General features: G+C 56.7%; 2 protein-coding genes across 3 annotated transcripts; both read right to left on the reverse strand.

The window, feature by feature from the left end:
* Positions 1-55: 55 nt before the first annotated feature.
* CLDN15 (claudin 15) lies at positions 56-6342 on the reverse strand. 2 transcript variants are annotated; one of them, XM_005892805.3, is made up of 6 exons: positions 5564-6342; positions 4986-5449; positions 1905-2069; positions 868-949; positions 654-770; positions 56-574 (listed from the first exon to the last, which is right to left on the reverse strand). In XM_005892805.3, exons 2-6 carry the CDS (start codon positions 5200-5202, stop codon positions 448-450), a joined length of 708 nt encoding a protein of 235 aa, XP_005892867.1. In that variant the 5' UTR covers positions 5203-5449; positions 5564-6342; the 3' UTR covers positions 56-447. The 2 variants fall into 2 exon arrangements, with proteins under 2 accessions (XP_005892867.1, XP_070219014.1); XM_070362913.1 differs by having other exon boundaries at positions 1905-2000; positions 4986-6342.
* Positions 6343-7292: 950 nt separating this feature from the next.
* On the reverse strand, positions 7293-10997 carry FIS1 (fission, mitochondrial 1). Its single transcript, XM_005892806.3, has 5 exons — positions 10840-10997; positions 9836-9968; positions 8483-8559; positions 7928-8033; positions 7293-7599 (listed from the first exon to the last, which is right to left on the reverse strand). Exons 1-5 carry the CDS (start codon positions 10882-10884, stop codon positions 7502-7504), a joined length of 459 nt encoding a protein of 152 aa, XP_005892868.1. The 5' UTR covers positions 10885-10997; the 3' UTR covers positions 7293-7501.
* Positions 10998-12261: the final 1264 nt, after the last annotated feature.

Genomic DNA, 12261 nt, shown 5'->3' on the forward strand with positions numbered 1-12261 from the left:
GCCGCCTCAGCCACCCCTTGCTGGGTCAACTGCCTCATGACACCTTCAACCCCAGAACAGTTCACAAGTTTATTTATGCATGAATTTATACAGACTGCAAACACTCGGGGACGCCTCCACCCGCTTAACGGCCCAGAACCTAGATTCAGAAGGTTAAGAGGGCCCAGCCTCAGAGGCCACAGATGAGTTCTCAGGAGGCCGATTGTTGGCTGCAGAGGATCCGGAGAACCAGAGGAAAGAGGTGTAGCCAGGGCGGAGCTCCCATGGGAAGGCGGGGCCTGAGGCCCGAGCTGGGTGTGGCTTCCGGGCAGGGGGCGGAGCCTGAAGCGTGGCTTGGCCCTGAACTTGATAACCTGGAACAGGGGCCCGCGCCCGCAGCCCCGGTATTCCAGGGACCCCTCTCCACTGGGGGCAGTGGGAAGGGAATGGGTCCACAGGCCCAGCTGTCTACACGTAAGCGTTCTTCCCGTACTTGCCAAAGCTGCTGTCGCCCTCTTCATCCGACGCTGCGGCGGGCAGGCGGGCAGCGAGGCTGGCGGCCGGTATCACGGGGGCCTTGTAGGGAAGCTGGACGCTGGCAGAGGAGAGAACCTGGTCAGAGGGAGGTGCGGCCCTCGCCCCGCACTCCGCCCCCGCGGCGCGCCCTCCCTTACCCGGTGGCGGGGTCCCGGTCCCGAGAGCAGCAGCAGTTGGAGAAGAGGCAGATGCCGCCCAGGATGGCAAGCAGGCAGGCGCTCCAGCCCAAGTAGAGGGCAGGGCCCAGCTCGTACCTGGGGACGAGGATGGTGAGCAGGCGGCGCTAGCTCAGGAGTCGCACTGAGACCCACCCGCTGTCCCCCACACCCACCCGCTGTCCCCCACACTCACTTGGTTCCGGCGTACAAGGGGTCGAAGAAGTCCCTGGTGATGTTGAAGGCGTACCAGGAGACGGCCACCATCCCGCAGATACCTGGGGGAGGAACCGGAGAACCCAGCTAGGCCTGGCGGAGGAAGGTGTGGCCCAGAGAAGGGACATGGGCATCAAGTCCAAGAGCAAGCTTCATCGGATCCCTTTCATTTCCTCTCGCCAGCTCCTCACTTCTGTTTCCTACGTCAAAAGGCAGCCTGCTCCATCCAGCACCCAGGACACACTGCAGCCCATCTTTCTTGTCTACTATCCCACTCTACTCCTCAGCCCCTCTTCCCTGTTTATCCCACACCTGCCCTGTCCCTCCTACCTCTAGTGCCTGGACCACAGTTTCCGCACTAGGAATCTGCTCCAGCTCCTACCCATCTTCAAAAGCCCAAGCAGTCTTCCCTGATCAGCCCTGCCTGCGCTGACACCCCTTTCCTGGGTCTTACGGCTCAGTGCATGAAGGCCAGCCAGGCCCCTGGACTACTGGTCCAGCCTGGCCGCCCCCCGGGGCTGTGTCTTCCAGTAAGCCACCTGGCTTCTCTGAGCCTATGTCCACATCTGGAGAACAGGACAAGACCTGCCCTATCTCAGAGGCGTGTTGTGAGGGGATGTGCACAGATATGTTTTGCAAATTGATAAGGGATGGCAAGTCTTGTGGTACTGTTATTGTGCACAGTGTGTGTGTGTGCGTGCGTGCACGTCCTAGCTCTGATCTTCCCAGCCAGACTGTAAGCTCTGGAGGGCAGAAACTCTCAGCTTTGGATTCCCTCCCACACCTCGCTCATGCCTGGCTCCTAGTGCAGGCTCAAGAAACATTGCTGATGGACTGATTTGTAACCAAGGGATTTGGTGAGTATGGGTGAGGGTGGGTGAGCAGGGAGAGGGGTCAGGTGTCAGTGCAAAGGGGAAGGTGAGGCAACCCTGGGTCTGGGTTGCCCACCCCACCCCCACTGCAGTACCACCCCCTCCCACTGCAGCGCAGGGTCCACCCATGACTTCCCCCGATTACCAGCCAGGATGTGTAGGGCTCCTGCGGTGGCCGCCAGCTTGGTTTTTCTGGAGAGCTCCAGGCCCCCAATGTTCGTGCAGCGCAGCCCCACCATGCCTAGGAAGAGGCCCAGGAAGCCCAGGAGGATGGCGGTGATCATGAGCGCCCGGCAGGCCTGGATGTACCCTGGGGAGGCGGGGCGCAGCCATGGGTCCCAGACCCGGCCCTTTCCCCTCCACCTGCTCTCCAGCCTGTGACAGAGTTAGCCCCTAATGTAACCTGCTCAGGTCTTGGTCCCTAGAAGCCCTCAAATCCTCTCCTTCCCCTTCGGGCCCCATCAGTCTGAGGGGTCAGCCTGAGGGGTCACACCCCCTCCTTCCCAGGAGCTCACCTCCGCACCCTTCGACCCTCCAGGTGCACTTCACTTCTGCCTCTGTTACAAGGCTTCTGCTCAGCGCCACTTAGACACTTTGGCTAATAATGCTTTGTCCTGGGGTGATACTCTTTGGCAGGATTTTTTTTTTTTTTAAATTTTTGTCCACACTACTTGGCATGTAGGATCTTTGTTCCCCGACCAGGGATCGAACCTGGCGACCCTCTGTGGTGGAAGCACGGAACCTCAACCATTGGACCACCAGGGAAGTCCCTGCATCGTAGGGTATTCAGCAGCATCCTTGCCCTCTGCCCACTAGATGTCAACAGCAGTCCCCCTAGACAGGACAATCAAAATCTCTAGACATTGTCAAAAAACTACCACTAGTGAGAACCACCATGGGGTCGCTAAGAGTAGGACACGACTGAGCGACTTCACTTTCACTTTTCACTTTCATGCATTGGAGAAGGAAATGGCAGCCCACTCCAGTGTGCCTGGAGAATCCCATGGACGGGGGAGCCGGGTGGGCTGCTGTCTATGGGGTCGCACAGAGTAGGAAACGACTGAAGTGACTTAGCATAACATGCTCTGCTGGGTGTTACAGACACTACACTCTGTGAGCACCCCTCCCCTGGCTCACATCTGGGAGGTCCCATTTAATGCCCAGCACAGTGCCTGACATCCTGAACCGAGCCTCTTCCTGGAGTGACCGATAGGGGGCAGCAGTGGCAGCTTCTAATCTGGAAGGTGGGATACCTGGGCCTAGGAGGGGTGTGAGGCAAGTCTAGCTCATATGCTCCTTCCTCAGAGCCGAAGCTCCCTTTCTGGGCCCCCTTCCTCCTCCTAGGTCTTCGACAGTTGCTAAGTACTCCCAAGGACCTTGCACCCCTTCCCTGGGTGGGGCAGTGCCACCCGTGTTGAAGGGGAAAGGCTGGGCCCCTGCCAGGAAGATGTGAAGTCGCCCAGGGTTGGGGGGCAGGGAGGAGGGGCAAAGTTCCCTGGGAGCATTTTCTCCTTCCCCGTCACTTCCTCTGGAGTTCCCCCAGCCTCTCCCCCTACTTATCCATCCACCCACCCACCCATCCCCAACCTGGGCAGACCAGCTCCTGATCCCCAGGGAGCTCTTGTAGATAAGGAGATATTACTGAAGGGTCCATAAGCAGCTGCGTGGCTGCAGTGTGAATAAGGGACAGGACCCCTCCCAGGACCAGAACCAGCCTGGGAACGAAGTATCGGCTGGCTCTGAATTCCAGACCCCCAGCCACCTGGGTGGCTCAGGGCAGGTCACCATGCAGTTTTCGTGCTTCTGGAAGATGAGGTCATTAATGCTGCCAGTGTAAACAGCACTAAAATGGTGCGCGCGAAGCACTAATGATGCCTGGAACCTCAACCTGATCCCTGGACAGCTGCGTGCTCTCTGCCCTCCCCGCTCGGCTCGCTCACCCTTGCGTCTCCGTCCTTCATTGTCTTCTGTGCACACTCATGAGAGGTTTCTAGCAGCAATCCCAGTGGGGCCCCTCCTCACACCACGCTGCTGAGCGGCTGCAGCCAATGTCCCTCCTGCCCACCCACCATTCTCATGTCCGATCCTGGTGCCTGACCCAGATTGTACTCAGCTTTCATAGAAGTTTTTTTTTTTTTTGGGGGGGTGTCCTGGATGGGCTGAGAGCATGAAGCCCCTGTAGCTGCCTCAGGAGACCCTGGGAATAGTAGGGGCAGGGGAGACCCACCCAGACTCCCTAGTGGCTCATAGCATCTCTGATACTCGGGGAGGCAGTTTCCTGGCATGCTGGCCTCAGCTCCTTCCCCTGCCACCTGGCCCCTGCAGCTGGGGGACCTGGAAGGGCACGATGGCTCCAGCAACCCCAGTGAGGGCGTGGGAGCTGCAGTGCACTGGGTTCCTGGTCATCCCCTCATGGCCTGGTGAGGGGCCGACTGAAGGACTCCCTAGGTGGGGGAGTGATGGGTACTGCTCACAACGTGAGCTCCAGCCACCAGGGAGGACCTTTTGGGGCCCAAAGAGCTGTAGGCTCCAGCCCACTAACAACCCCAAACACATATGCACACACAGCCCTGACTACAGTGGGTACTGAGACGGGCAAGAGGACTCCATTTAAAACAGCCTTCTAGAGCTCGCCATGGCAGTGAGACCAATGCCCCAGTGCAAGCCTGGTGCAGTTATTGAGACTTCTAAGTATCTCAACCCCCAGGAATCCCAGATGGGGTTTCCTCTTCACCCCACGAGCCCCAGCACTCTCACCCCAAAACTAAAGTGCTGGATTTGATTGAGTGAACGTAGACACCAACCTCACATTAACATTTTCTGCACATTCCATCTCACATAATCCTCATGACCACCCAGTGAACCAGTGCTATTCTGACCCCAAGTCTTAACAGATGGGTCAAATGAAGCTCATTTGATCAGGCCTGAGGCACGGAGCAGGTCCACGGCAGGTGCTGGGGCCGTCACTCTAGACTCGGTGCCCGCACTTGTAGCCACAAAGACAGGGGCATGCTAGAGCAGGGGGCCACATGTGGCACGGCCTCTGCTGCAGTTCCAGAGAGATGCCCCCAGCACTCCTGGCTGCAGGAAGCAGGTCTCCTCACTGCATCTGGCTTCCCTTGGCTATATGGTGCCCAAGGTCCGACCACAGGCAGCACCCACCCTCCCTGGGGTCTCTCCAGCCTCCCGCCTCCCTCTGCTCCCTTCGGCTCTCCCCAGCCCGTACCAGAGAGGGCCAGCATGGACGGGAACTCCCAGCAGTTGTGGACTCCCATGGAGTCAGTGGCACAGCTGTACCAGAGGTTCTCGAAGATGGTGTTGGTGGTGATGACATTCCCATGCACGGTGGACACTCGCCAGCTGCTGTGTGCCAGAGTCACCCCCAGCATCAGCAGCCCCACGGCTGTGAGGAAGAAGCCGAAGATCTCCACAGCCACCGGCATGGTGGGACACAGGCCCCAAGGGGAGCCCGGGGCCCCAGAGAGGGGGAGGGGCTGGGCCCCGGGGGATCTGAGGGGGCTTTGGCCAAGGAGGGTGGTTCAGGCAGGCTAGGGAAAGAGAGGGAGGCAGGCTGCAGCCTCGGCCTCTTCCGTGGCCCAGGTCCGGCTCCGGTTTGTCTCCTGCCCTCTCCCCTGGTCTCTTCGCTTCCCCGCAGGTCCGTCAGAGGAATGAGCCAAGCGCGCACGGCAGCTGTTGACGAGATGGAGGGAATAAACGAAACGGGCCAAAAGTCCACCCCCTCCCCCCTGGCCTCTGGGCTGCCCTGGGCTCCCCGCCCCTTGAGGGTGGGGGGAGAGGACTTACCCGGGAGTGACTAACGGACACGCCGCCAAGGAGGGGCTCCCATGGGAGGCACTGGGAGCCAAGGGGAAGCGTCGGCTCTGACTCAGCTTTCATCGGGGGCCAGAGAATGGAGTAAGAGGGGCAAGGAAAGAGGGAGCGGCTGAGAGGCAAGAGACCGAGACTGAACACGGAGAGGTCCCCTGCACCTTTCGGTGGGGAAGGATCAAGGCAGCTGAGCCACCCTCCCTGAATGCTGGTGAGAACAGCTCAAGAAACGCAAAGACCTCGGGGTTGAGTCTCCAAGGAAGAGTAAGGTTGAATGAGGGAATGGGAAATCTGGGGGAACCCATGGCTCTGGAATCCAACCAACCGGGATTCAAACCAGGTCCTATCCTTTACCAAAGCAACACGGGCATGAAGTCGGAGCTCCTTGAGCTTGTTTCTGCTTCCATGAACTAGAACTATTACTCCTCACTTCGTAGGTTCTGTTAAGAATTGTGACCACAGATCAAAGCTCCTTGCAAGTATGAACTGCTCAGTACCTGGTGAATGCCCTGGGTGTCCAAGGCCCAGGTTGAGGCAACCAGGGGTTGTTCTCATCCAAACTTCCAACTTCCTGAACTTGAAATTTCTCCCCTTGTTGGGTTGATCTTTGACTCTCGGCAAAAAGCTTGATCTTGCTGCCAAAGGGGCCCTAAGTGGGATAAATCACAAGCCCAGGACGTGATCCTGTGATAATCTAAACAGCTCAGAGTTATCAGAACCGTCACCGGCTCTACTAATTATGACAGATTAGAAACCTCCGGGTCCCCACCCCAAGCCAACGCTGAGCACCTGTCCTGGCAGAGATGGTCTCATTTCCCACCCTGAGGCCACAGCTGGGACAGGTCCGGTTCTCTTCTGGCGGGGGTGGCTGGGGCTCAGTCCCAAGGGGCCCATTCTACACCCAGGCAGTCACACAGGACATCACTGTGCTGAGATGCAGTCCCCATCCTCCTCCCTGTGCCAGGCTCCTCCATGCTGCCCACAGGTGCCTCCTCCCCTGTCCCCCCAGCGGGGATAAGGAATGAGAGGTATGAAGTGAAGCAAGACAGGCCCAGGCTGAGCCTGGCACAGGGTGACGGGTGTGAGGCCAAGTCGGCTGGGTGGAGACTGGGTCCCGACCTTCCTCTGCAACTGGGATGTCCTGGGTTCCTGACCTCTTCCATGACCTCTGCCAACTCCATGCCAAATGCCCGTTTCCTCCCCCCCTACCTTGCCCCCGGCAGTCCCCCCGCCCCTTAAGGAGAGGGACAGGGAGGAGGAAGGGGAGGACGCAGGACAAAGGGAGGGAAGGGTGGAGGTTTTGGAGGAAGCTGAGTGGGGCCTCCCTGGTGTGGAAAACTCCATGCTGAGAGGCAGCTGAGTGGGTCAGAGGAGACATCAGTCTCGCCTGTCCCTTCAGCTCTGCCCTTCCCGCCTCTGGTCACTGTTTTTTGTCAGGATTCTAAGGCTGTGCAAAGGCCACGTCCCTATGCTGGCCTGCCACTGCTCAAGGACATGGCTAGTGGTGGGGGAAGGAAGGAAGGGTGTGGGGTCTGGGCAGCTTGGTGGACAAAGGAGAACCCCACAGCAGCCTCCGGGGTAGGAGTAGGAGGGTGCAGAGCAGGAAGGGCCCATGTGTGACCCCCGTAAGCTTAGTCATATATTCCATTTTCTGACCTCCTGGGCCCAACCAAACCCACCCCTTTCTCAACATGGACACAAGAGGTTCCCAAGCCCAAGTCCAGTTTTATTTACACTCATCTCCAAGCGCATGATTTGGGGATAGGTGACAGGTCTCAGGGGAGAGGGTGACGGCCACAGAGGACAGGGATGGGTGCAGGAGAAGAAAGGGATGGCCGGGGGGGTGGGGCGCTCTTCCAGTGTCCTCCATGGGCTCCCACGTGTCCCTGCACAGACGCAGGGATGCCGTCTCCTTCAGGATTTGGACTTGGACACAGCAAGTCCGATGAGTCCAGCCAGTCCCGCCACGCCCAGGGCCATGCCTCCAACGATGGCCATGCCCACTAGTCCATCTGGGGAGAGGAAAAGGGAGACTGTCACGAGGCCAAACCCAGTCCCTGTGGCGACCTGGGCTACCACCTCACAGCCTGCTGCTCCTTGGCAGAAGACGTGCCTGTCTCCCTGGAGTCCTGGTGTGAGGGCCCCTGAGGGCCGGGGAAAGAAGAGGGTTTGAGGAGGAACTGCCTGGAGGGCACCATCTGAAGAGAGACCAGAAGGCCCAGGCACGGGGGACAGAAGAGAAGTTAACAGAGTGGAGAGGGACCCGGGGATGCTGGGGGCCAAGGAAACATGAGGGCAGGGAGTGGAGGGAGGCAGAGGGGAAGAGAGGACGGCCTTCACCTTTCTTCATGGCCTTGTCAATGAGCCGTTCCAGTTCTTTGGCCTGGTTGTTCTGCGGCTCTGTCTGTAGCAGCCCTCGCACATACTTCAGGGCCTTTTCATATTCCTGCACTCAGGGAAAACAACACACCCCCCCTCAGAATTCCATCCCTCCGCCTGCCCATCAGAGGGGCCTTCTCTCCGCTGGCCCTGGGACTCCTCCCTCTCCCTCCACCCCCTCCCTCGCTCCAGCCCCACCCAGAGGAGTAGAGTCCACAAACCACCCCAACTGTGTGGGGTGATAAGCTGAAGGAGATAACAGCCCAAGGCTTGGGGCTGCACCCCAGTGCTGACATCACTTTGCTCCCCACACCCTAGGCACCCAGATCCTCTGTCTCTCGCCTTCCCTTAGTGTCCTGGCCTGCTTTCACCTTGCACCTCTGTACCCAACACCACCCCCTGCCTACTACCCTCTTTGGCCTGGGCTCTACCCTGGAGGAGAGAGATGAGCGGGTGCTTGGCCATCCGGGTGGGCGGGGGTGGAAGGGAGTGGGAGAAGGAAGCGCTCTGCTTTACCTTGAGCCGGTAGTTCCCCACGGCCAGGTAGAAGACGTAATCCCGCTGCTCCTCCTTGCTCCCTTTGGGCAGCAGCTCTGGGGAGTCGGGAAGAAGGAAAAGGGTAAAAACCCCTTCTCTTCCTTCTTAGTGCCCGTGTCCCAGACACCCCCTCCACTCCCTAAATTCACTGTCCTGAGCCTCCACTTCAGCTCCAGTCACTCCAGGCTTCCTAGCCAGACCCGTGGGGCAGCATGAACCCCAGCCAACACTGAGGTGTATGCAGCCCACATATCAACACTCCAGTCAACTCTGGTTCATCCAAGTGAACTAAAAGCAAATCAGGGCACTGGACAAGCCAAAGGCATCTCTATTCCAGTTGCTTGCTGCCCAGACTAGTGTTCAAAATAAGTTTTCACACCTTCTCTTTTTAAAAAAACAGCTCCAAACTTGCCTTCAACTACCCCTCCCTGAAAGATCCCACCTAACTTTCTAAGGTCAGTGACTTCCCATAAGGTTACGTGTTCAGCTGTACTCTGTGCACTAGAATTTGTTGCTAAGTTGGCAGGTGTTTATACAGCTTCCCAAGCATCTGTCTGTCTCCTCAACTAGACTGGCAATGTTTAGAGACCACTTCTCCAGCTGTGTCCTACTTCTCAGGAAACCTGAGAAATACACAAACGGAGGCTGAGATGGTTTGCATTCAGGAAGATTCTTACTTTTATGGATTTACAACAGGCATCTTTGGCTAGTATAGTGATTGTTTATACACCATTACTTGACCAAGAGAAAAGGGGTACAGAGAAATTTAAAGGTCAAGTATTGTGGCCTCTGACAAACGGTGACCTATCCAAAGTTAAAGGAAACAGGATTCTGATCAAAAAAACACCATCTGCTCCCAGGTTTTGAGGATGGTCTTCTGGACTTCTACACGACTCCCCCCAAAGGTTTTCAACAATAGCTGCTAAATAAGCAACATGGTGAGGTGTGGGGGCAGACATGACTGGGACACAGGAAGACAGGAGCTTCTGGTCCCAATTCAGCCATTAATTAACCAGCTGTCTGACCTGAGACCAGTCACTTTCCTTCTGTCTAGACGACCAGATCACCAAAGTCCCGCGGGGACTGACATGCTATGACTGTCTGGCAAAACACCAATGAGGTAGCAAGTAGCCAAAAGCACACTGGGAGAAGTCAGACTAAGTATAGCCCTTTCCTGCAGTGAGTTTACTGGAAGATAACTGTACTCTGAGATCCCATGTTGAAAAAGGACCCCCACACTGGAGATGGAGGGAGCAAACCAGGCCAATGGTGGCAGAGGATGACGATGGCAAGTTGGGAAGGGGCGTTTGGGGAGTCAGCCTAGCACCTCACCCTCCAGCAGAGCAAGGCCTTTACGGATGTCGTCGTTGTACTTGCTTCGCACCAGGCACCAGGCATATTCAAACTGCGTGCTCTTGGACACCGAGCCTGCTGCCTTCTCAGACTTAAATTTCCTTTCAAATTTCTGCCACAGGAGAGGAGTCATTTAGAAGCGAAGGGGGCAAGCCGAACTCTAGCAGAACCTGGGTGTCCCTGTTACCCATCTTCTCCTTTGCCACACCCCCCGTTCGGGTCTTGGGGTACCCGACCATGGGGTACCCCAAGTCCTGCAATCTTCATCTCTGGGACCCAGGCATTCCGCTTCTTACTGCCGGGTCGTCTCCTTTGTCTCCTTGCACCTCCCCTCTCTGCTTCCCTCCCCCTAGTGGTGCCGAGTGGAGATGCCACCTGGTGGCGGCCCCAGGCACCGCTCCCGGAGCAGCTGACCCTGGGAGGCTGGCCTGAACAGTAAACAGGCTGTCAGAACAGCTCAACAACAGACCAGCCCACGCGGCCCCTCGTCGGAGACTGCTTCTCTCAGCCCCACCCTGCCTAGTCTGGACCCTATCTTATCTGAAGGAAAAAACCGTAATAAACCTGCCTATTTCCTGTTAGAGCTACAAAGATTGAGACATCCCCTACAAGGGACTTAGCGCTGTGCCGGATTGAGTAATACGTGAAACTTTACGGTGGTCGCTGTGTTCCCCCGCCACTGAAGGAGCACTTAAAATCAAGTGCCCGCATCCTGACCTCGAGCTTCTGAGAGAACCTTAGCACCCGTCAGACTCCAGGCCCCGAGTCTGAGGCGTGGTGGCATAGGAAACTACAACTCCCATTAGGCTCTGGGGCAAAGTGGAACCTCTGGGCAAGAGCCGAACGCTACTGGGGCTGCCGGGAGCCGTAGTTCGGCTTCTCTAGGCAAAACTGATGCTGGGAGGAGAGTCTGGCCCCTACCCCTCTCCTCAGGGCCCGCCCCTCCGAATCTTCCTTTTCCCTCCCTCGGAGCCGGGCCTCACCAGCAGGTCCTCCACAGACACCAACTCGTTCAGCACGGCCTCCATGGCCGCCGGCCCCGCAGGTCTCACAACTCAGACGCTACAGTGCCACTTTCTCCATGGCCCATTGACAGGGGCGGAGAGCAACTTCCGGTGTCCGGCGGAAGCGGAACCGCCCTTCCCTACGCAGAGCCAATCGCTCCCCGTAGCCGCCGCCGAACCCGCCTCCGCCTACCGCCGCCGCGGCGCGCAGCTGGGGTCACTGATGCGCATGCTCCGACAGATCCCTCTCTCTCTCTCTCTCTCTCTCACCAGAGCCCGCAGGCCGCGCACGGCGCCTGGCCACTCCTAAAGTTGGTCTTCCTGGGTACCCTGCAAGTGCCTCCGTCTACAGAGGCTACCTCAGTAAAGTACGAGACTGTGTCTTGATGGTTAGCCCCCAGACTGAAAACAGCGTAAAGAGAAGGTGGGGATCTGGGCATGGATCCCGTAATTTTAGATCTAGTCTAACCCTCTCTTTTCCTCCCGTCCCCCGCCCCCCACCTCCTTGCTCCCAGATATCTAGGACCCTAGGGGCTACGTGACTTTTTAGTGCCTGCAAGAAAATCATAACTCGTACCAGGGTTTCCAGGGCCCGGGCGGACTTAAAATGCAAGAGCAAAGAAAACTAGATCTGTCAACCGTAAACCAGAGACTGGAATACATACTAATGGGGGATGCTATTAATGGGAATTTAAAGAAAAGCTGTTGCTTCTGCTTGCACAGAAGGTCCAATATTTTAAATATTATTTAATAAAGCATCCTCTGGGTGTACTCAAGGGGGAAAGGCCCTTCATGTGGGGTCATGGGCATTAAGGCGCTTGGAAGTGAGAAGCAACAAAACATGGAAAGGGGAAATGCTGCATGGTGCTCTGGCATCTGTGTTCTGTGCAGTGAAGCGTAGGTAGTGACTTTCAAATTCTCTTTACCTTGACCCACAGTGCTCCAGCACACGTGTGAATGTAAGTTCCCTGAGGGCAGAAACTGTATCTTGTTTATCTGTCCATCTCTAGCTCTGAGCACAAGGAAAATGAAATGTTCAAGAAATATTTGTTGAATTGTCAGGAAATAATAGTAATGACCACAGTGCAAATGCAGGGGGTTAGCAGCCAAACACACACCTTTCACATTTGCAAATCCCCTTAAATCTTTTTTTCCTCATAATAGCCTTGTGAGTTAAGGTAGGAAGTTATTCTTTTCTATTTGGCTTGGACAGTTGATATGAGCTCAGTAAACTTTAAGAGAAACCTCAATTTAGGGAACTGGCTCCATAATAGTCAAGGAAAAAAAATTTACATTCTTTCAAAGATGTACTGAGTGCCTAAGTTTGGCTGGGCATTGGGGTGAGCAGAGAGGGTAAAAAGGTGTACATAATATGAAGCAGATGAGTGAAAATAGGGCTGA

Source organism: Bos mutus, chromosome 25, assembly GCF_027580195.1.
Source record: "Bos mutus isolate GX-2022 chromosome 25, NWIPB_WYAK_1.1, whole genome shotgun sequence".
NCBI lineage: Eukaryota > Metazoa > Chordata > Mammalia > Artiodactyla > Bovidae > Bos > Bos mutus.

Excerpts from the sequence above, each read along its gene's own strand:
- CLDN15 (XM_005892805.3), bottom strand. The coding sequence starts at position 5,202 with ATGCCGGTGGCTGTGGAGATCTTCGGCTTCTTCCTCACAGCCGTGGGG. Across the intron at positions 950-1,904 it reads AGCCCTACACATCCTGGCTG|GTATCTGCGGGATGGTGGCC; the intron begins GTAATCGGGGGA and ends TTCCTCCCCCAG. Across the intron at positions 575-653 it reads GACCGGGACCCCGCCACCGG|CGTCCAGCTTCCCTACAAGG; the intron begins GTAAGGGAGGGC and ends CTCCTCTGCCAG.
- FIS1 (XM_005892806.3), bottom strand. The coding sequence starts at position 10,884 with ATGGAGGCCGTGCTGAACGAGTTGGTGTCTGTGGAGGACCTGCTG. Across the intron at positions 8,560-9,835 it reads AGGCCTTGCTCTGCTGGAGG|AGCTGCTGCCCAAAGGGAGC; the intron begins GTGAGGTGCTAG and ends CCGACTCCCCAG. Across the intron at positions 7,600-7,927 it reads TGACAAGGCCATGAAGAAAG|ATGGACTAGTGGGCATGGCC; the intron begins GTGAAGGCCGTC and ends TCCTCTCCCCAG.